Source organism: Dasypus novemcinctus, chromosome 16, assembly GCF_030445035.2.
Source record: "Dasypus novemcinctus isolate mDasNov1 chromosome 16, mDasNov1.1.hap2, whole genome shotgun sequence".
Classification (NCBI taxonomy): Eukaryota; Metazoa; Chordata; class Mammalia; order Cingulata; family Dasypodidae; genus Dasypus; species Dasypus novemcinctus.
The window spans coordinates 25,166,479-25,190,279 of NC_080688.1; the positions used below are offsets into that span (position 1 = coordinate 25,166,479).

Genomic DNA, 23,801 nt, shown 5'->3' on the forward strand with positions numbered 1-23,801 from the left:
CACCAAAGGAAGAGAGAGAGTGATGACAGGATTTGTGAAGTGACGAGTTTAGGGTGAAATGTAAATAAGGCAGTACTTTACCTTATAGGCTCAAAGCAAAGTAGGACTGTGTATAAAGTAGCTGCATCAGGTCTGGACTGCAAAATAAAGCCAGAATCCTATTTCTGTGGAAACCTACAAATTAAGATTGATGCAGAATTCTTTGTCTAGAAACCCCTTACGCCAAGCTCTGCACCTGGGCTGGAAATGGAAGTGGCTTCTCTTTATGAATGTGAGCATCTCCAGCCAAGAAGGACAGAACTTCACAAGCAAAGTTTCTAACAGCCTATGATTTTGAGAGACAAGGTTTCTAAGTATGAAGGCACTAGTCACTCAAAGTAGGAAGTTGTTATGACACTTTACCAGCCAGAGTGTTAACTATGCTTTATCCATGCCTGTTATCCCAGCCTAATGAACAGCAGGGTAGGTTTTTACTTCTTCAGTCTGAGCTAATTTTTATTTTGTCACACGGATTCCTCTACTGTGCTTATAAATAAACTAAGCTAAAAGAATACATCTGATGGCATACTGTTTTCTTTGATTTTCTGGTTGGTTTGGTTACTTTGTTTTTGTCGTATGCTAATCAGTCATGTGTAAAGAAACCAATGGCTCTCAATAACACCTACACATCACAAAAATGAAGAGAACTTGACTTAAAAAACATAAACATCTAGGAATATAAAATGGTGCAGCCACTGTGGAAAAGTTTGGCAGTTCCTCAAAAAGTTAAACATGGAATTACCATGATTGACAAATCCACTCCCAGGCATTTTTATTCAACAATGTTCATGGCAGCATTATTCTCAATAGCAAAAGCGGAAACAGCCCAAGTGTCTACCAACAAATGAACTGATAAGTAAATTGTGGTCTATCCATACAATGGAGTATTCAGCCATAAAAAGGAATGGAGTTCCGACATATGCTACAACATGGATGAATCGTGAAAACACTATGCAGAATGAAATAAGCCAGACAGAAAATCCACTTATATGAAATACCTGAAATATGCAAATTCTCACAGAGACAGCAAATAGATTAGAGGTCACCAAGGGCCACGGTGAGAAGAAAATGCAAAGTTATTACTTAATAGGCACAGTTTCTGCTTTGGGTGGTAGAAACAGTTATGATCATAGATGGTGGTGATGATAGCAAACATTGTGAATGTAATTAATACTATTGAATTGTATACTTAAAATGGTTAAAATGGGATATTTGGTATATATTATGTTACCAAAGCAAAAAAAAATTTTTTTAAATCTTGGGAGATGTGGCTCAAGAGGTTGAGTGCTTGCTTCCCACATGGGAGGTCCCAGTTTGAGTCCCCAGTGCCTAAAATAAACAAAAAACAAGCCAACAAACCAGGAGAAAAAAAAATCCAACTCAAGGGAGGCTATGTAGCTCAGTGTTTGAGCACCAGCTTTCCAATCCCAGTACCTCAAAAAAAAAAAAAAAATCATCGTCGTCTTTAGGCCCTACTCCCAATGTTTCTGATTCATTAGGTCTGGGGAGAACCTGGTCAAGTGCATTTTTCAAAAGCTTACAAGATGATTTGGATGCACACTCTGGATTGAGAACCACAGGGCAAGAAGAATTAAAAAATGGTAGTGATCAGCTATGAGTGAGGAAGTTAATCAGGCAAAAAATTATGATGGACCTTATGTGTGAAATGTTTTTAAAAAGCCTAAATTAGTTCTATAGGCCAATGGTCTTCAAGGGTCTTTGGTTTGGTTTCATCAAAAGCAGAAACTTTTTCAAATGAAATCTTACTTGGAACATCAACATACAAAGAGCAGAAATCAGGAATAAAGTCTGCCAGCCCCCTGTTCATTCTTCCTATTTTCCAGTCCTGCAACACCAATGCCATCCCATCTTTTCAATTCTATCCTCCCTGCCAAGAGATACACTGTAGTCTTTTGAATAAAGCTATTGAGCATCCTAAGAAGCACATCTTTCACCAAAGAACAGAACTATGGAAGACACAGCAGGTAAAGTAAAAGAAACAGAGGAACATCCCAGAAAATCTATGAGCTGTGGGTGTGGGTATGAAATAGAGATATTCTTTCTACTATCCAAACAGGTGCTGGGGATGGGGGGACTTCTGCAGGGCATATTATGGAGTATGAAAAAATTAGTCTCAAAAATTATTTCAACGAAGAGTTCAAAGATACTGAACTCTGACTCATCTATGTTTAACAGATGGAATAATCAAATAAAGATTAGGTTCCATAATTTAGCTTATTTACTCATAAACAATACCTTTTAGTACCAACTTTGATATGAAAAGCCTAAAAGCCCAAAAAGCAATTTATACCAATTTTTTCAGATCTTAAAACAAGTCAATTGCTTAACAAGCAATTACTTATCAAAGACAAATCAATAATAAACTCAACATATATTCAAATCAGTCCTCAGTCTCCAGTCCATCCACTGATTCTTTCAAACATATAGAATGACCACTACAGGCCATTTGCTATGAGTATAAAGATTAACGAAACAGTTCTTGCCCTTGGGGAAATTACTGCCCCCTAGAGGAAGAAAGACCTCTAACAAAGTAGTAATGTGTTACATGGTCAGTAGGAATACAAAGGCAACAAAAATCCAAAACTACTTTTCTTTTTTTTTGGGGGGGGGAAAGGGAGGGGTGGGTGGATGGGAGGTTCCAGAAAACACTATGCTGAAAAAAAAGAACTTAGTACCAAAAGGTGTGTGTGGTGTGTGCTTACGCTGATGGGCAGGGAGAGAATTTCAGAGCACTCCAATCAGAGGGAGAAGCTTAACCAAAAGGAAAAGAGGGATGATAAGAGAGAGAAGCTTCTTCAGGATGCTCCCCAGCACCATCCAACAGAAATATGTGAGCCACATATGTAAACTTTAAATTTTCTAAATCACATTAAAAAGGTTAAAAAAAAAAAAACTGGTAAAATTATCTTAATTATGTATTTTATTTAGCCCAATATACCCAAAACATTATTTCAATACGTAAATTAAAAGGATATTCTGCATTCTTTTTTAAAATTAAATCTTCAAAATTAGTGTGTACTTTACACTCACAACATATCTCTAACCAGACTAACAGCATTTTACGTGACTGACAGACAAGCAGCCAGCAGCAAGCAGACAGGGCAGAGCAGGCCCAGGGAGTTCAGCGCCCAGGGCCCAGAATGTTACTAACAGGACAAGCCAAGGCTCAGGTCAGACCACAAGGAATGAACAAGTCTGCTAACGAGCATCAACTTCTAGGCAGTGAAAGTCACAGTAAGATTTTTAAGAGAGGGTAGGGGTGGGGAGAAAAAGGATACATTTAAAAATTGACTGATAAAATGGGGCTATTAGTGCTCAAATATCCTATACTTCCATTTAGTCAACTTATTTTCAAAAAGTAGGACTTACTCTCAGGTGTCGATTTTCTTCTGATAGTTTCATCATTTCTCCCTGCAGTCTTTTACACTCTTCCATTAGTTTTCTCGTTTCAGTGTCATTGAGTGAAACACTATGTGGTTTTGGCATGGGTCCATCTTGTTTAGATGCATTCAATGGAAGAGCTTTGTTAGGTTCCATATCATTCTGTATTGTAAACATATTGGGAATTTTTAAGTTGACCAAATTTCCTTACAGGTTTAAAACAAAATTTCAACTCCGTATCTTTCTCTTCCCAAAAACTTCTTTAAATAAAAACTGTGATAATTTTCAATTTTTTAAAACAAGATTTACATACACACACTAAACATTACGGTGATCTGTGAACAATTTTTAAAGGATTAAATCAAGAAATTCAGCAATTAGTTAAGTCGAAATGAGCAACCCACAACCTCCTCTCCTTCCCTCCCGTAATTCTTTGCACTTACCTCTACCATAGCACTTATCACATATTATAGTAATTTATTTTGAAGTTCTCCCCCACAATACTCCCAAAGCTGGAAGACCAAGAGCTACCTCTTATAATCCTGAATATTTACTCCTAAACCCAGTACATTGTTTGGCCAACAGTAGTTACTCAATCAACATATGCTGAATCACTGATGCCATTCAAAATCCAAATATGAAGTTCATCTTCAGAGCTCTGATTAATTCAAATAAGGTTCTGGTGGTAGAGGGCATAATTGTAATCATTCCAATGAATTTAGGAGACTACTTGAAAAACATTAAAAAGAAAACCTAACATCTATTAACAGGGGGGAAAAATAACCAAACGATACAAACACTGAAGGGGAGATAATGAGCACAAACATATAATAGCCAAAAAGGGGAGTTAAGTCTGGGGTGTTAGGCTTAAAGCAAAGGATTATTTCAAATCATTAAAGCTGTTTGCACTAATTCATGTGATTCAATATAGAATCACAGGATTACATAGACACTGTTAAACCTATGAGCCCCCAAATCTTAATTTTTACCACCACTTACCCATTTGAAACTAGTGACAAAGACCTGGAAATAAATATATACGGAATATATATGTATTCCAGGGTCTGTGGTTTAAAGTACTTAAAAAACTTTCATCATTTATGCCACCACATGCTCTAACAGTATTACTGCAATGTCTTCTTTTTTAATTAAAATCCATACTTATTAAAATTTTAACTTTTAGACAGAAAGTTACAAACTTCTCTATTCAGATATAAACTGCTAACATAGACACTTAAAAAAACAATTTTACAGCTCTCCACAGACTCATTCACGAGATTTAATTAAAGGCCGCACACCCACCACAACATCCCCATCCCCAAAGTTATGCTAAGTGGAACTGTTTGTTCAAAGGACAAGACTAGTATTGTAAGGGGTTGTGATTTTATCCATGGAAAAAATTAATCATGTTATGGGGAGGTTCTAATGTACAGCACTATATACATATGACCTGTCAGCATTAGGTTTTTTCCATTTTTTTTCAGAAGCTTCAAAGTTGTGAAGGATTTTTAAGAAGCCTACTCCAACTTCCCTCTCTGAGTTTCTCTTACTATCTTTCTTCTCCTTCACCCTCATCTCTCCTGATCCCGAACAATCCCATTTTAGATAAATCCCACCTTACTAATAAAAATGTATTTCAATATATTTGCTCCAATATTCTTTCCTATTCTTTTCCTTAATAGTAATCAGAAGACATTTCAAAATGATTTTTCAAGTGTGCTCAAATTCTATCCTAGTACGAGTCCAACTTTTGAAAAAGAGGAAGCATGTTGCCTTCCTCTAGAAGAAGAATGCAACAGTCAAGAAAATGGCAAGTGAAGAAATTTGAGGTTTTAGTTAAGAATTGGAAAAATAAATATACTCGTACTAGAAAGATGACTTAAGAAAGGAAAAGGAGACCTATGAGGCCAACAGTGAAGAGAAAAAATTAAAATGAGGAATCAAGTTCTTCACAAGAGGCTTTTTATTTTTAAATAAATTCTTGAAAGTCCAGAAATTTTTACATTGGGGTGGGGTGAATTTAGCTCCATTATCTCATCATCCCAACGCAACTATTATATGTTAGCTTCCAATATATTTTTCATATGCACAATTTACATAGCTAAAATCAGCATACATGCAACACTTTATCTTGCTTTAGTCAGTTATGCACAGCTTTTCATTATCATTTTAAATGATACAATGTCATTAAATATTCTACTCTGTGCTTCACCGAAATTATTTAAAATCATTTCATTCTTGTTAAGACATTTGATGGGTAGCTTCCAATTCTCTGGGATTTCAAATAATATGTCAACGAATACCTCTTCTGTGGTAGACTGAGGATTTTTTTTAACTGAAATTTTTCTTAATGTTGCTATATTGGTTTTACAACAAAAAGGAAAAGAAATGCCATAACCAATTTGTTGGAGCACAAACATTAGACAAGAATGCAAAGAAGACAGTGAAGCTTAAACTACTTCCCAAGTGAGCCGAGCCATGCAAATCATGAACCAAGTTACCCAAAATAGTTACACCATGTGCTATTTAATCCCCCTACAAACCAGTCAACATACATACAGATGCAAAAAAAATCTAATTTATTTATGTAGATTTAAAGTATAAGGAAATATATCCTAACTTAGGGATTTAAAAAAAAAAAAAGGTGCTGAGTCACTGGTTGTACAACAATCTGACGAGCCTGGTGGGGAACACCAAGCCGGTGTGACTTGAAGCATATGCTTCCATGCAGGAGCGCCATTAGTGAGGTTTGGCTCCAGGAAAACAGCTTGTTCCTTGAGAGGTGCTTCAGACTGGTCCAGAAAGAGGAGACTGGCTGCTCTAAGAACCATGAAACAAGCAAACTAGAGGGATTCAACATGCTGTGACTCTTAATAAACTGAATAGCAATGAATAATAAGCAAACTTAGTAATGAGCATGTACATGTACATTACATTAACATTCTATTTAACACTGCAACTTAGAATAAGACAAAAAAATGTTAGTGCAGTGATATCAATTAAGACAAGATAGTATCTTCTACATTCCCCACTCTAATTACATAATTTAGCCTATCTACAGTAATCCCTCTCCCAATGAGTTGGATTTACTTCTGTATTCCTTTTTCAACAGCCATCAGAATTTCAATTCCAATATTCCAAATAATCCCTATTGGGGATAAACAGAAAAAGGAGGTTCTAGGGATTGGATATAGGAGGGGAAAAATAAAAAGTAAAAAGTAAAAAGGCAGAGCTAGTTTCCACAGTGAAGCCTTGGGAAGGAAAAGGAAGCTAAAAGACCATGACTATGGGGCTACATTCTGTGACTATTATGAATAAAGGATGTCAACGTGTATGAAGGGAGTTAAAAGGCTAAAGCAAGAGCCTGAAATTGTAAAAGGCAGAATTAAGACCTTAACCTATAAATCAAGAGATTTTAATAACAAGTTACCCATTTTTTCCTCTTCAGCCAATTTACTATTTCTATAGAATCATGATTCCAGAAGTAAATGATTCCAAATCAAAAAAGTACTACACATTTAGATAAAGAATCTAAATATGTAAAGATTTTTTTTAAACCTTGGTGTGTACATTATCTGCACTGGCAAATTAATTTACAAGCAACCTGTTAAAACTAGGGTTCTTGAAATTCCCAGTAAGCAAAAAATTGTAAAAGTAATCACACAGAACACCAAAAAGTCAGCTCTCTTTATTAAAGTGCAGTCATTTCACCTGAGTGAATGCAATAAATACACACCACACACACATATGAAAATATAAATAAGTTCAATTATGACCTAAGATCTTTAGGATTTTAGCCACAAATTCTCCTATCCTGGGACATTATAAAAACCTAACAATGGCATATATGTATTTGATAACAAACTATAGATTGATGGCTTCATTTATCTTTTATTATAGAACAGTACTTGCCTGAAAAACAATGTTTGCCAGTTCACTCTTTTACTGTTATGCCTGCCATCCTACTCAAACAAGCTACAAAGTTGCCTACTGGTTACATTAAAAGGTAATAAAATGGAAAATTTCCTTTTAGAGGATGCTCCTAAAAATCTCAGTGACAGGAAAAATTACACCAACTTCATAACAGTGTTCACACTTCCATTTGCCCTGCTCACTGCTGAGATTTTATCAATGAGTTTATTATTTTATAAAAAAAGTCTGTGTACATCATATTTAAATGGTGATTCTACTGTAATTTGAAAGTATAGCTGAAAAATTCAACTTTATCTACTTCATATAATACTCACAATACCACTTATCTGCTAGGTATTGACATTAACTTAATTATTAACACTAATAGACTTGTAAGTCTCTTAGCTCCCTATAACAAACCTTCTGCTTCTCCTGTTTGAACACACTGAGTCCCCTGGGGTCATTCTTCATGTTAAAACTGGCAGATGTTGCAACTGTGTTGTTGATGCTGCTCAATGAAGTAACAGCCGTGGCAGTCCCTGGTGAAGTTATACCCTGAGGTGGCATGGGAAACATATTCTCAGATTTGCACCAAACTCTGTTTGCTCCTGCATGATATTGGGAATGACTAACACAGAAAGCATTAGGCTCTAAAACATTCACATTTTACTCTATAAAAATGCATTATGTATAAGAAATAATACTAATAAATAATATCTATGTCTAAGCAAAAAGTACAAAAGTACTTATTGATCCAGGTCATTGTATACAACTAAGAGAACTCCATACTTAAATAAATGTACCATTGCCCAATCTGTTCTTTGTCTCTATAAGAAAAGTATATTTACATAAATGTCTTTATATATAAGACTCTTGAAATTCCTGCTCTTCACAGCCGTTCAGTCTATTGATTATAGACAGTAATAGACAAATCAGTACTTTTCTAGAAAATGAGTCATTGGTAGATGTTAGGCACATAAATGAAATGCAAGACAATAAAGAAATTTGGAAAAGGTAACATATAGTTGGAAGCCTTAAAATAAATCAAATATTTTTTTAGATATTGAACATAAAAGAATAAATACATCACAAAATATCAAAAATAACCAATTAAAAATGCACTTAATTCTGGATTAAAATTTTTAAAAGACTACCAATAACTGGGCAAGAGATTTCATAATACAAAGTGGACAATAACTAAAAGATCTAAATAAGGGGAACCGATGTGATTCAGTGGTTGAGTACTGGCTTCCCACATACGAGGTCCCGGGTTCAATCCCCAGCCCCAGTACCATTTAAAAAAAAAAAAAAAAAGAGCTGGTAATTCAGAGAGCCCCATTTGTAAAACAGTTAAGCCATCACCTGAATATCCTCTGCCTCCAACGGTCAACAGTCCAGGGAATGTGTTAAATGGTGAATATATTTCAAGGCTTCTAGTCCCAGCACTGAAAACAACTCAACTGAAGCCACTATTGGCCTTTAATGAACCTGAAATCTACCTAGTCAAAGACCGCGTTGCCCAGGACCACAGGGAACGTACATATTCATGTGCTTGAGGACAGCATGAATTGATGCCTGTTGTCCAGGAATAATTAACAGTGCCTCCTTTTATTCTCAAATAAAAGGGTCCCAATGTCTCATGAGTCACCATATCAATGACCCAAATGAGAGAATTATTGCCCCAAAAAGCCCCCACTTTTTAAAATGAATTACTATCGTTTTGTCACACACACATCTGAGTACATTTTTAAAAATCAAAATCTTCACAGGGTGGAGCAGGTGCAGCTCAGTGGTTGACAGCCTGCTTCACATGAATGAAGTCCCAGGTTTAATCCCCAGTACCCTCTAAAAATTTTTAATTAAAAAAAAAATCTCCATGGGGTTAAGAAGATTCATGTGGGGAACACAAATATTAAGTGCCTGCCTACATTTTGGCAGGGGGTGGGGTGCAAGGGTGACTGAGCGGGTAGGGGTGTTAACATAAACACTAAAAAAATATAACAACACAAAGCTTAAAGCTTGCTATCTATATCACCTTTCAGGGGAAAAAAAGCATTATGAACTCTGAAAGCTACTGCAGTATGCATCTGCTTTGGATACTGAGTTTCTAGGTTAACTACTGAAGATCATAAATTCTGATGATAAACTCTAAAGCAAATATGTAAAACTATGCCCTCTCTATTGCTCCAAACACAAAATAAGGCTGACTACAAAAGAACATCCAGAGTCAAGCACATATTAAATCTTAAATTGTCACCAACAATTAAGATTAGCTAAATGAATTTTTCTTAACATACTTTTTAGTAATATATTAATAACCTGAAGGAATAATAAAGGGTCAAAGATCTAAAGGGATTCACTAAACTAACAACCACAGTTATAAACTAAAAAATTTCGTGGAAGCAGATGTAGCTCAAGTGGCTGAGTGCCTGCTTCCCATGTACAAGCTTCCTGGCCCCAGTATATCAAAAAAAAAAAAAAGTGTGCTCTGCTTTTTCAACATTCATTCCAACAGTTTTCATAACATTTTTATTAATCTTGCTCATTTAGGGGTTTATTTTCCTTAAGCAAGGGAGTGTCATCTTTAACCAATCTGTATAAGTCAGGATCCAGCATCATATAGCATTTTATCAAACTGTCTGATAAAGTGACCGACTATTGCTAGGCATCACACTATCTAACAATGTCCTAATTTCCAGACACATTTCATACTTAAACTGAAATATAAATAAAGGGGTATTAAATAACCTTATCTTTGAAAGACAGAAAGAAGTCAATATGTCAAAGATGCTAAGGTTTTTAAGTGTTTTAAGTTATAACAATTTCATATGTAAACCATACTTAACTGGAAATGGCAAGATATAATTATCAACAGGGTTTTATGAATGAAGTGTTACGAATGAGGTGACATGTATTTTTATACAGACATAAAAGGTTTCATCCTTGTTATAATAAACAAATACTATAAAACAAAAATTTGTTATAGATTTTGTACTATTAGAAAAGCTGCAGATTTAGTACTTTGAAGTTTCCTATCCTCCATAAAATATGATATGCAACAGTAAATTGATGACTTCACTAAGTCACATAAGCAACTAAAAACCCAGATGGAACTGTTCAGTGCCAGTTTGCACTGAATTTAACTATATTTCTCAGCAATTAACATTTCTTATAGAATCTACAGGTTACTAACACCACAAGAACGAGTTTAGGGAGAAATCGTATTTCCAAAGCATATTTTACAGAACACCAGGTATCCCATGAGAAGTTAACAGTGTTACATTAAATTAAAACAAGGAATACTAGGTCAAACATTTCTTTACTGTAGGTCTTTAATACGCAAACTGTAGCCTTTAATGCTAACACTGGGAGTCATGGTGTCCTGGAACTGTTCCAAACCCCTCTGACCACTGGACTTTTTCCAAACTAACAGTACACTTTGAGAAATCTTGCCTTATACAAACATAGCTAGAGTTTAGTCCTTCTTTTTAACATACACATTAATCAATAAGTTACCTCTAAGCGATGTACAGTGCAGACACAATTTTTGTACCTTTTAATTATTATAAATTTGGAAAAGTGGCATAATGAAATAATATTAAAGTCTCATTTTACATGTAAAACTTGAGATGTGAATTCCAAACACTTAGAAATATCCAAGAATTCTAATAGCAAAGTTAATAAGCTATATGAATCATAAACCAAAATTTCTGTATTGCTGTAATACAGCAACACTTCAGCTTGCCCCTGATCAGGGATGGATTTTACACTATTTGAAGTATCCAGCATCTTCAAGGACATATCCCAATCATAATAAACAATCACCACCATGAGAAATAAAAGGATAAGCATCGTCTGATGTGTGACAAGATTTTACCAGTAACATGCTACCATCTAAAGTACCTTCAATGACAATCAGGTCTGCACTCCTCTTGGCCAAAAGAATGGTTTGAACAGAATTCTGATAAAAGTGAAAATCATTTTACCCCAGTGACAAGACTGTGGTCTTGAAACAACATCTCCCACAGTTTCTTGAAGAAAAGGCTGATTCCAGGTCTGGGCCTGGAAAAATCTTGCCATATTAGACACCATGAAAGATACCAAAGACTACGGAAAAGGCTCCAACTGGCCAATTTGAGCCCAATAAGGAAAATAACTGTGAGGAATTGAAACACAAATATGTTTAAATCTATAGGGAGGGAGGGAGGAAGGGAGGGAAGGAAGTTGGCTGTATATCCAGAGGGATGACTGTAAATCAATGTATATTTATAAAACCTTTATCTAAAGGGAAAGACTCAGGCATTTATTCTGCCTTTATAAACAATACCATGGAAAGACCAAATAATAGATGAGGGCATTATTGACATTTTGAAATGGATAATTCTTTGTGGGATTTTAGGATGTTTAGTAGTATAACAACCCATTATCTGTGGGTAGCACTACAACCCATGCCTACTCCCTCCATCCCCCACAGTTTAACAAATTAAAACAAATTAAAAATTGTCTCCATACATTGTCCAATGTCCAAAATCACCCCTGGCTGAGAACCATTCAACTACACCTTGCACATCAAGCCCTAACTTCACAAAACAACACAAGCAGCCATTATCTGCCTCTTCACCACCTACCAGGCAGTCTTGTTCTACTCCCCACCCCCAGCAAAAACATCTAAATTTAATCAAGCCTCTAGACCCAACTCCATTTATAGGAAATACACAGGACAGAGGAAAAGTTAAATGACACTACAAAGGTACAATCAGCAAAATCTAGACCATAGGAAAGTCTAAAGGACAAACCCAGTTCCTTTAATAAATAATTTGTAAGAGGAAAAAAAAATTGGAAGGAGGAATCAGGAGACTTAAGAAAAATAGCAACCAAGAACAGTATGTGGGCTTTATTTTGATCTTGATTCAAACAAACAGCAAAAAAAATGTCTAAACAGTATTTGTAAAACAATGAGAAATCTGCTGCTGCCTGGACAGTTTGATATTAATGAATTTTTTATCAAAGTTTAAAGGTGTAATAATGGTAATACGTGGTCAAGCTCTTTTTTCCCCTGAAGTCCTTACTGTTGGGAGATATATAATGAATAGTTATTGGCAGAATTATATGGAATTTCATAATGGGATTATGGAATTTGTCCATAAAAGATGGATGTGCCTTCAAAAAACAAACAAGCAAACAAACCAACAAAAAACAGTTGGGAAGTGGCGGATTTAGATGAAGTAAGATTAACCAGATGGCTATTAAACCTGGGGACAGGTTCATAGTAACCCACTGTATTCTATCTACTTTTTTAGGTGCTTATAATTTTTCAAAAAAAAGTGTTAAATAAATTATCTTAGCAGATATTCCCTACAACTTAACTGGTCAATAATATTAACAGCTATACCTCAAGTCCAAATAGTTTAAATAATGGAAATAAATTCTGCAGCTAGCTAATCCAGGCATAGAATAAGACATTCTCCCGTGGACTCTGAAGTTACTGAGCAGCCTTACAGTTACTAATAACTGCTGCTCGGCAAAAGTGCCCTGCTTTATGGTGTGGAATCCTGGGAACTCGATTCACCATTTGTTCAAATGCTAAAGCAAAAGTGCTTTCTTAGGTTATAACGGGCCGTACCTACAGGAGGTATACCGGCCACTCTCCTCCATAAGGGTGCAAAACCCCTAAGCGCAAGGGTCACAGTCATGGCATTTCCACTGTCAACTGCTGGTGTGGTTTCCAAAGCAGTGAGAGATCCTCTTAATCAGCAATATCAAATACCTGGGTGCCAGCCTTTCCAGACTATAATCTCAAACCGTCTGCTAGTCAGAGCATAACAGAGGCAACATGAAACGCAGTCAGATTTCACTAGGTCTATTATATGGCTGTAAAAAATGGCATAGAATTCTCAGTGAGAGAACATCCAAATGTGGTTTTTTAACAAGTCGAGCCCTGACAACTGCTATTATGGTTTCTTGGTCCCAATAATAAGAGCAATACAACCCTATTAGCCTCTTGGCAGCCCAGGTAAAAGGAAAAGTAAAATCAAAATGGGAACCATAAACATGCAATCCAACCCCCACTTTACAGTAAGAATTTGTGCATTCATATTTTCCCTGCTAGTATAAGTCATGGGGGGTTTTGTTTTTGGCAAATACTTTAAAATCCCTTAAAAAAAAAAAAGCATAAAAATTTCAATTTCAATAAATAATTTAGTCAACACTTAATCATCATTCAGGAACTTTTTCAGCCTATCCCAAAAGAGCAACACAATACTTTAGTATTAATCTCAAGTTTATTTTTCATTATGACAAATGGCCTCCAGATCAAGGCAACAGTCATGTCAGATTGTTATCAATCATGTCAAAATTCTATTTATCCATATTATCACATATCTAAGTCACAAAAAAACTTACTTCTCAAGTCCCTCCTACAAAGCACAGAAAAAGGAATATTAAAATTTGCAGTTTCTTTAGAAGGGAAACAAAAAAAAATGACCACAACCCATTCTATACATGAAAAGACTATTTTTAAACTACACACACATTCCTCAGAGTCCCAAATTTTACTTGCCTTGTACCAATCAATTGGTTACTAAAATAATTTACTAAAGAATGAAACCAGCTGGATTTTGACCAAAAACAAAATTGAGCAAAATACTTGAATAGCCAAATCTGGGACAAACTGTGTCTCCATGTAAATTAACTCCTTCATACCCAAGTTGCCAAAAAGTTTGTGTATATTATTTAATATGTATGAATACACGTCTCATTCCAAAAGAAACTTGAAGTGGTTTAAGTGGTAAATAGTTGGCAAAATTAAATGATTCTTCTCCATCATGCAGCTTGTACCTACTTTCCTTCTTCTTGAGTGAACAAAATGTTATAAAATTAAAAGAGCATACCAAATTTTTTAAAACTTAAGACAAGCTGAGTCTTAGGAAGTGGAACAGCCGTATCACACAATCCCAAAGGCCAAAAGCAATGAAAATTAATTTCAAAGTATTGAGAGGTTAACAGCTTCCAATTTATTTATGTTCCTATAGTTTCCTACTTACCAACTTATCATTTTCATTGGGCATTTCAAATACACATCTCAATTTAGAATCCATTAATTCATCAGGTTTTGCCTCTTTCCACTAAAAAAGCAAACAAAACCAAACATGAGACATAGAAGGTATGAGCAGGGAAAACAGGTATCACCTCAGGAGACAGTTAAAGGATCAGCAGCAGCTCGTGGAGCGAGGGTGAGGGGAGCCCATGGCCCAGCCAGGACTCATTGCTGCATTCTGCAGTGATGGCCCAGCTATCCTCACTATGTGGTAACGACACAGAACTTGATAGATAAGCCTAAGAAGAGCTACTACTGTCTGATTCAATCAAACTAATAGCTCTAGAAGATTTCAGGGCATTCTGCTTAGTAGTAGTGTCCCTAAACTGCTTCTGAGAAATAGTATTTCAAAATCCTTTCATTCTTGAAATTAATTTCTTTAAAAAACTTTTTAATTAGATTTCTAACAAAACCCACACTTTAGACAACAGTCCTCAAAATAAATTCTATTCAAAATCTACACTTACCACAGCTTCCATATCTGAAGTGTTTGGTGGAGCAAAAATTGTCTGTACCATGAACTTGTGTTTACTCTTCTCGTTTGGATCATAGTCAAAAGGCTGCAGCATTACTAAATGAGAAGAAAGAACACATTACACTGTCTTTTGCATCTGTTTATGTATCATTTTATTACCTCATTCACTAATATGAAAACTTCAAGAGAGAGCAAATGTGGCTCAAGTAGCTGAGCACCTGGCCTCCTACATAGGATGTTCTGGGTTTGGTTTCCAGAGTCTCCTGAAAAAAACAAAAACAAGCAACAAGCAAAACAAATGAAAAAAAACAACTCAGAGGAGCCCATGCAGCTCAGTGCTTGAGCACCAGCTTCCACATACGAGGTCCCCAGTTCAATCCCAGGCCCCCAGTACATTAAAAAAAAAAACCTTAAAGAAAACCAGGAAGGGTTCTAAATATTTACACTGTCCACCATTCCGACTTGCTAAGTCTTTAAAGACCTGCAAAATAAACAAATGCCTATTAAAAAATTAATACGAATCTATGACACCTCTCCTCTCTTAAAAAAACCTTGTTTGGGAAATTTTTCAGAACTTTGCAAATACGATTTTAACGGCTGTAGATCCAGATTAAACCTAGCAAATTATTTAATAAAGCTAGTTATAAAAATTCAGGCTTCATTTTGATATTTAGTGTTAATATCTTTTAAAATTACACAATTTGGAAATTTAAAGGAGAAATAAAAGCTGACTATATTACTGTTTTAACAGACTATTCTAAAATGAATTTTAAATTAACACTTATTTTCAATTTGTTTAAATTTGGCTCTAAAAAAAGTGTATAGAAGGAAAAGTTCTAAATTAGAGCCCCAATAATTACAGAAATATTTTTCAACACATTTATGACTTTCAGTAGCCTATAAAGAATGTTTTTAGAGGCTCTATGTGGTTTTAAGTCATGCTAAATTTGTGTAATATAGATACAATATAAGAGCTTAAAAATGAATGAATTATACAAAATATGTATATGTTATTGTGGAAATTATTCCCTTCCTAATATTTAGATTATTTCTAAGGTAGACATAGGTGATAGTGTCAACACCTTATGCAGTTAAGTACATAAAAGGCAATATGCAAATAAGCAAATGTATTTCTAGAGTATACCTGAGAAGTCCATTAACTGTTTTAAAATTTTTTTCAAAGGGGGCTGAATATATATCAGCAGAAAATGCACAGGATAATACCACAGAATTCAGATAAAGCACAATAAAAGTCCATGAACAACCTCCTTGAGTAATCACTCTAGGATTAACCCAACCATTAACCCAAACTTTGAAGACCCAAAGAAAACTTAATACATGAGTATAACTTTATGACGGTTACACTCTAAGATTGCAAATCACATAACATGAGGAAGACAATAAAAAGCAATAAAAAATGTACAAATTAAAGAGCACACCCATAATACTAACTGATAAAGGGACAGACAAAAGAAATGAATATGTAGTATAGAAAGGTTACCAGGGAAGGTTGGAGTTTTTTTGCAAGGTGCTCCAAAATGCTTTGGAAAGTATACATTTTCTTAAGAAATACTGTTATTGTAAAACGTCCACAATTCAGAAACCTCAAAGAACAAGTCATTCTGAATAGTTTCATGGATTCCTACTGTTTGCACCAAAAACTGTTTTTAACTACGTAGAAAGAATTCTATCTTCTTCCAGTTAAGCAAAGCATGCACATACTCATTCCTTTAACTCTTACTTTCCATCCATATTTCCCACGAACTAATGAATCAGACTAAGAGGTCAACTTAGCAAACAAATACAAAAGTATTCTTCCCAGGCATCCTGACCACAAGACCCAATAAAAACATTTTTCTAGAGACATTCAGCTCTGAGTTTGGGACTATACCAACACTGAGGGAGGATTTACTGTCACCAAGAGCTCTCTGACTATGGTTTGTCCTTTATTGCCCTTGTAGTCAGGTTCCACTTCTAAATATTCTCGAAGGGCCTGCTATAGGCTCTTGCTCTTTGCAAAATTTGCTATTTTTAATCTGCTGTGGACCAGAAAGCCAGAAAACTGATACAGAATTATTTTAATGCTTTAAGAGTCTTACCAGGTTCACCCATGCAAGTATTTTTTTTAAAACATACACATGCCCAGGCCATACACCCAGAGATTCTGATCTCAATGAGGTCCATGTTTGGTATGATACACAGTGGGAAGTGAGAACTACTGTTATAAAGTAAAAGTAAATGGTCTCTACATGAGACTAGCAGGAGGGGTTCTCCTCTAAGATATGGAGGCCTGAACGCATGGACTGAAACACACTGTCACACTTGTTTCCCATCTCTCAGCTACACTGGATAACACAGTCAAGTACTATCCGGCTTTGAGAAAAGAAAGGAGCAGATGACAAAGGGCATGAACTACAGCACCAGCACAAACTCCATGGTAGGAATAAGCACCCTTCTTCAACTGTAAGCAAATCACATCAAGTCTCCAAGAGCAGAACATATTTACAGTGAAAGGCAGAAAGACTCATCTGACTGGATGCAAAAGGCAACACAGAGGCACTATATATTTTTAAGCTAAAGGTCTGGAAAAATGATTCTACAGCTCTATGTGATATGTAACAAAAACTAGAGATCTGAATGATCAGTCACAAAAATGATTCAATTATTTCAAAAGTAAATATAAAAAGGACAGAATGGTGGTGAGCTGTAGAGACAACAAATATCAGGACATGATTTTCTACCTGAAACAGTCACAGTCGACCCTGGATCAATAATTCCACTGTTGGGCCTCACACAGTACCGACGAGGTGCTGTAGTCTTCACTTTGAAACATACTTTTCTATCTGATGGATTTCGCAATTTGAGATTTGTAGTGACTACATCTGTGAAGGGGCCTGTAGGTTTAAAAATTAAGAAGAAAAAATTTAACTGCATTCACAATTTAAAAAACAAGCAGAATTAAAAGCTTTATATATTCCCTATTTTACTTAAAGTATGTACAAAGTCTCTATGCATAAATATACCAAATGGTTAATAGCATTTTTTTCCAGGTGGTAGAATTACAAACATGTGTATTCTCATCTTCATTCCTTATCATCTTTTACAAAATTTCTACAAAATTATTTCCATCAAAAAAAAAAAAACCTTTTCAAAGCTTCAACAGATGAACTGAGTTAATTTTATTCCAACAGTATGTTCTTACCACATTATTAAATAAATCAGGATTTTTCAGTGGTCTCCAAACCAGTACAAATCTTCAAGTTCATTTTACTAGGCCAACTGTAAAAATCTCTACATCTGAACACACTATCCACAACGACAACAGAGCTCTTGCTTTACCTGGTTCACATTTGAGTCATTCACTTATTCACTCAAATATTCATACACTGCCACATGCTCCAGATAAAAGTTTTTAAAATGTGGTTCTATACCCGAATATAAAATTGCAAAACATGGCACTTCTCACGTTCTTTTATTATTTATGTACATGTCCTGTCTCACCCAACTAGCATATACACTTCTTGAAAAGAAATACTCCATTCACCCTTGAATGAACTAGAATAGCTAACAGAGACCTTAGGTCATATACCTGCTCAAATACATCTGTTGAGTGAATGAATATACATCAGAAGTATGGCTGAATGGTCAGATTCTTTTTACCAACATGCAACAACAACAAAAATGTCAGAGGAAAAGTATGTTTTGTTTTAAATGCTATAACCACAGGACTTCATCAATCATTTATTCCAACCATTACATTTTTACTCCTTCAATCTACTCCTTCTTTACGGAAGTAGAAAAGGTGAAAAGTCTAATAAGGAAGGCTGGATGCTCAATTCAACTGCATAAATAATATAACATAGCCATGCAAGTGATGATACACTAAGTTTCCACAAGTTTCAGTAAAATCAACAAACATATCATCATTAAATTTCCCATGTGAAATTTAAATAATCATGCAATAAAATATATACTCTATAGTATAAATAAGAATTTCTATAGTACAAGTAGCAACAGAATAAAAATAGAAATAACAAAAGTTTTTACATACACCATGTAACAAGAGCTTTGCATGAATTATGTCATTTAATCCTCATAATACCCCATGATGCAGTTACTTTTATTATTTACTGTCACCCTTTTTTACAGATGAGTCAACGCAAATTAAGAGAAGTTCAACAGCTGTCCAGGGTTATACAACTAGAAATCAATGGAAGAAAGAAGTCAAACCAGGCCAGCCTGACTCCAGAGCCAGAACTTTTATAAGTTCTTTATGCATTTTATAGCAAATTACCTAACTATATTTCCTAATTCATAAGTATTCCCGGTAGATTTCTACAGCATTAAAGCATGAAACTGCAGCCAAATCAGAAATACATGAAAAGGATTTAAATGTGTTTTTTCAAACACACTGAAATCTCAGACTTGAACATAAGCTCCATGAAATCAATCTTTTGTCCCCTACTATATCCTCAGCAGATAGAACATCAGGTACAGCAGATACAGAGTAAGTATTGTTGTACAAATATTGCTCTAGAACAGAGAACCATTTTCTGAAAAAAGAAAGTGTGTCTTAGTATCCAAGCAACTTTAATTATTAAATAATAAAAATATTTCTACTTAAGGATGTTTCATTAACATAATTACAAAAATATGGATACTGAGAGTATCACAAAAGCCAGACTTCAAGGCTCTATGATTTAAAAAATAAATAAATAAATAAGGTTCAATTACTCTGCTTCACTGTCCCTGTTTATCCACATTATCTAATCAATTTCAAGGTGTATCATGAAAACTCTCCAAAATCCACTTTACAGTAGTGTATGGTATGTTAAAAAAAAAAAAAAAAGTTTTCCCACTCTAAGGGCTTAAAGTGATAGTTAGAATAGGTAGAGCCATGCCTTTTATTTCTTTTGTACAACTTTCATGTAACAGAGCCTCGTTCTGGGCATACAATTAAGTGCTCACCCATCACATTCAGATGAGAAAGCACCAAGGTCAAAAGTCAAAAGAGGAGGAGCGGGTATAGCTCAGTGGTTGAGCACCTGCTTCGCACATATGAAGTTCCAGGTTCAATCCCAGGTATCTCCTAAAAATATATGACATAAAATAAACAAATAGAAGTCAAAAGAGTTATTTTCTTCATTCCTTTGGAAGCTTTTTGTGGGGAAGTAGAGCATGTTACTGATGTTGTATGACTTTTTTTTTTTAATCATAATGTAGTGTGCTGCACTACCATTTAGAGCTAGAAACCATTAATAGGTGATTGACCCTAGGCCAAATCACTTAACCCTTTAGGCCAGTCTAACCCCCTTATTTTAGAATTTAATAGACAAAATTATCTTTAAAATTATGTGACATGGTTGATTTTAGTTACTGTTTAATTATCTCCTCTGTGGTAAAGACTGGAAATAATTCACTCCTAAACCATCAACAGTCTCCTGGACATTTTTCATATAGCTACCTTAAACAGTTCAGGAGTGCTTTCTATGGCATTCTGATGCATAGGCTACTCCCTCTGACCCAAACAATTCTGGTGACCCAATCTTGAAAACAAGGGGGATAGAATAAACAATAGATAATCTTTATAGGGAAGTGGAGTATTTTGATTTGTTATATTCTTATATAAATTATATTTCTTTCCATTATGTAACCGTCCAAAGGAAAAAATACACACATATGGAAAATTTTGAAAAATGAACAATGTTTATGTTCAAGATTGAAAGTTAAATGTGCAAGCTATTTCACTTAACATTTTTTTTTAAAGCAGAAATAGGTGGAAATATTTTTTGATCACTGATGGTGTATGGTTCATATCTAAAGGTTTATATTAATATTTAGAATCTAAGTATGGTAAGAGCAAACAGAAGAGAATGGACATTTTCGAAGAACTTGAAATAACTGATTTTAGCATCATTTATAGGTCTAAAGCTATTGTTAGAGAAAGAGATTTGTATTATGAGAAAACGATCATAAAATCTTTAAAAATAATGACTGTAAATATACAGTTAAACACAGAAAACACTAAAAATAACATATCATATGGTAAAAGTTATTTCTAGGTGGCAGAATTCAGTAATTGTTTTATATCTTCCATACTTTTTCAATTTTCACATTAATCATTATTTTTAAATCAGAAGGGACTTTTGCTTAATTTGCTCATAAAATCTTTTATTTGTAAAGATCTGGGGAGTGGGGGTGGGGCTGAAAAGATTCATAAAAATATCGAAACATCTTCTGGGGATTTTGTTGTTCACTGACGTTTGGGGCAGTGGGAACAGTACTCAGAACAGCAAGACCAAGAGGTTATTCTTCCTATACAAGTTTTATAAAAATGTAAGTAAAATTTTTTCACTGAGAAAACAAACTAAACAGAATTGATTTGAAGGTACACTACCTTTAAAAGTATGGCAGGCACTCTATTCTGTCAAATTATCCCAGGTACCAAAATAAAAGCAAAAAATATGTAAAAAAAAAAAAAAGGTGTCAAAACTTAGACCCATAAGAAATATATCAAATTATATTGCAAATTGATATTTTAACGTTTTCTCATATTAATATCTTAAATTAACATCTCAATTTTTTAAAACGTAGTCACTGATTCTAATCAGAGGCTTAAAAAAATTTACATCATGCCAGCGGATGTGGCTAAAGCAGCTGGGCACCCACCTCCCACATGGGAGGTCCCAGGTTTGGTTCCCGATACCTCCTAAAGAAGACAAGCAGACGAGAGGACAAAACAAGCAGATAGCAAGTGGACACAATAAGCAGATACAGCAAGCAGACAGACAAGGGAGGGATACATTTTTTTTATTAAAAATTTTTAAAAAAATAAAAAAATAAAGTTATTGATATCATAAAAACCTTCATAAAAAAATAAACAGGGAAACAGATGTGGCTCAACCAACTGGGCTCCCGTCTACCATATAGGAGATCCAGGTTCAATGCCCAGGGCCTCCTGGTAAGGACAAGCTGGCACACATGGCGAGCTGGCCCACACAGAGTGCCAGCCCTCTCGGGAATGCAGCCCTGCATGGGAAAGCCACCCCACACAGGAGGGCCAGCCAACGCAGAAAGCTGGCACAGCAAGATGATGCAACGAGAGGTCAGAGGAGAATAAAAAGACGTAGCAGAGCAGGGGAGTTGAGATGGCACAAGAGTAATCACCTTTCTCCCACTTCAGAAGGTCCCAGGATCAGTTCCTGGAGCTGCCTAATGAGAACACAAGCAGACACAGAACACACACCAAAAGGGCACGGAGAGCAGACAACAGGGGGGAACGTGGAAGGGGGTAGAAATAAATCTTGTAAAAAGTTTTTTTTAATAAACAAAGGGGCGCAAGTGTAGGTCAGTGGTTGTGTACCTGCTTCATACACACACACACCACACACACACATACACATACATCACTAAACTCTCATTCATTTAAATCTGAATTGTGAAGAAGTACCAAGTGCTCATAACAACTAGAGTAATAGAGAACATCCAAAATGTAAAGCAGAGAAGCAAATTATAGTGTATTTGTGGCACTGACTGTATGGTCATCAAAAAGGAATCTATATGGCTTTATCTTTTTAAAAATTTAAGACACTAGTCTGGATGATTTTTATGAAATGAAATGTGTCACACAATCAAAAAGTTGAAAGCATTTTAAAAAACTAAGAAATCCAATCTTGTATAAGCAAGGAAGTGTTTTGGTTTTTACTGTTGTTTTTAGGAGGTACTGGGGATCCCAATGAGTTGGGTTTCTTCATTTGTGTTGTTTTTAGGAGGTACCAGGGATCAAGCCCGGGACCTCATACCTGGGAAGGACGCACTCAGCCACTTCAGCTACATCTGGTCCCAAAGTTTTTTTATTATGAAGACTAGAATCATACTTAGAAGATTATTATAAAGATATAATAAGCTATTTCAATGACAAAGGAAATGTCGTTTATCTGGTCTCACAGGAAGAGGCTGCATTCAAGACAAACAAGTCCCCAGGATCACAAGATCTCTTGCTTGCTTTTCTCTGCCTTTTTTCTCTTACGTCTGCTTGCATATGGCCCAAATCAGCCATTGTCTCCAAGTCTACATGACCTTAAAGGTCTAACACCTAACAACCGCTGTGTCTAAAGATGAGACATCAGAATCCTGGTCAGTCATCAGCACATTTACTGGCTGTCCATCACGGGACCAGTAAGTACTGTTAAGGAAGACAGAGTCTATAACTACTATGGCTGCTGAGACTTACCTACCTTTTAATACAGTCTGCAGGCAGTGGCCATTCTCAGAGAAAATAATCTGTGAACGGAGCACGTAAACCGAAGATAAAAAACTTCGGGACCAGATGTAGCTGAAGTGGCTGAGTGCCTCCCTCCCAGGTATGAGGTCCTGGGCTTGATCCCTGGTACCTCCTAAAAACAACACAAATGAAGAAACCCAACTCACTGGGATCCCCAGTACCTCCCAAAAACAACAACAAAAAACAAAACACTTCCTTGCTTATACAAGATTGGATTTCTTAGTTTTTTAAAATGTTTTCAACTTTTTGATTCTGTGACACATTTCACTTCATAAAAATTATCTAAACTAGTGTCTTAAATTTTTTAAGTATAGTATATTTACCATACTTCTCACAGGGACCATCAACTGATGCCAACTATATGAATTCAATGAAACTAAACAAATTTACGTGTTGTTACAATCTTTGAACTGTTCCAGGATAATTATGATTTAGATTTACTTTTAGGTAAAAATGCTTTTCTATTTATCTTTTTTTTTAAGATTTATTTTATTTCTTTCTCCCCACCCCCTTGGTTATTTTTTCACTTGCTGTGTCTGTTCACCTTCCTTGTTTCTTCAGGAGACACTGGAACCCAAACTGAGGACCTCTGA

General features: G+C 35.4%; 1 protein-coding gene across 3 annotated transcripts in view; it reads right to left on the reverse strand.

The window, feature by feature from the left end:
- VAPA (VAMP associated protein A) overlaps window positions 1–23,801 on the reverse strand; it is a 62,484-nt gene that overhangs the window by 15,830 nt on the left and 22,853 nt on the right. For 2 of the 3 annotated variants that reach the window (XM_058277355.1, XM_058277354.1), the window contains exons 2-6: window positions 17,666–17,818; window positions 14,917–15,020; window positions 14,397–14,477; window positions 7,774–7,908; window positions 3,430–3,603 (exon numbers count right to left, since the gene is read on the reverse strand). In XM_058277355.1, coding sequence (XP_058133338.1) covers window positions 3,430–3,603; window positions 7,774–7,908; window positions 14,397–14,477; window positions 14,917–15,020; window positions 17,666–17,818 — 647 coding nt within the window. The remainder of the gene's footprint in view (window positions 1–3,429; window positions 3,604–7,773; window positions 7,909–14,396; window positions 14,478–14,916; window positions 15,021–17,665; window positions 17,819–23,801) is intronic. The other variant, XM_058277356.1, reaches the window with a different exon arrangement.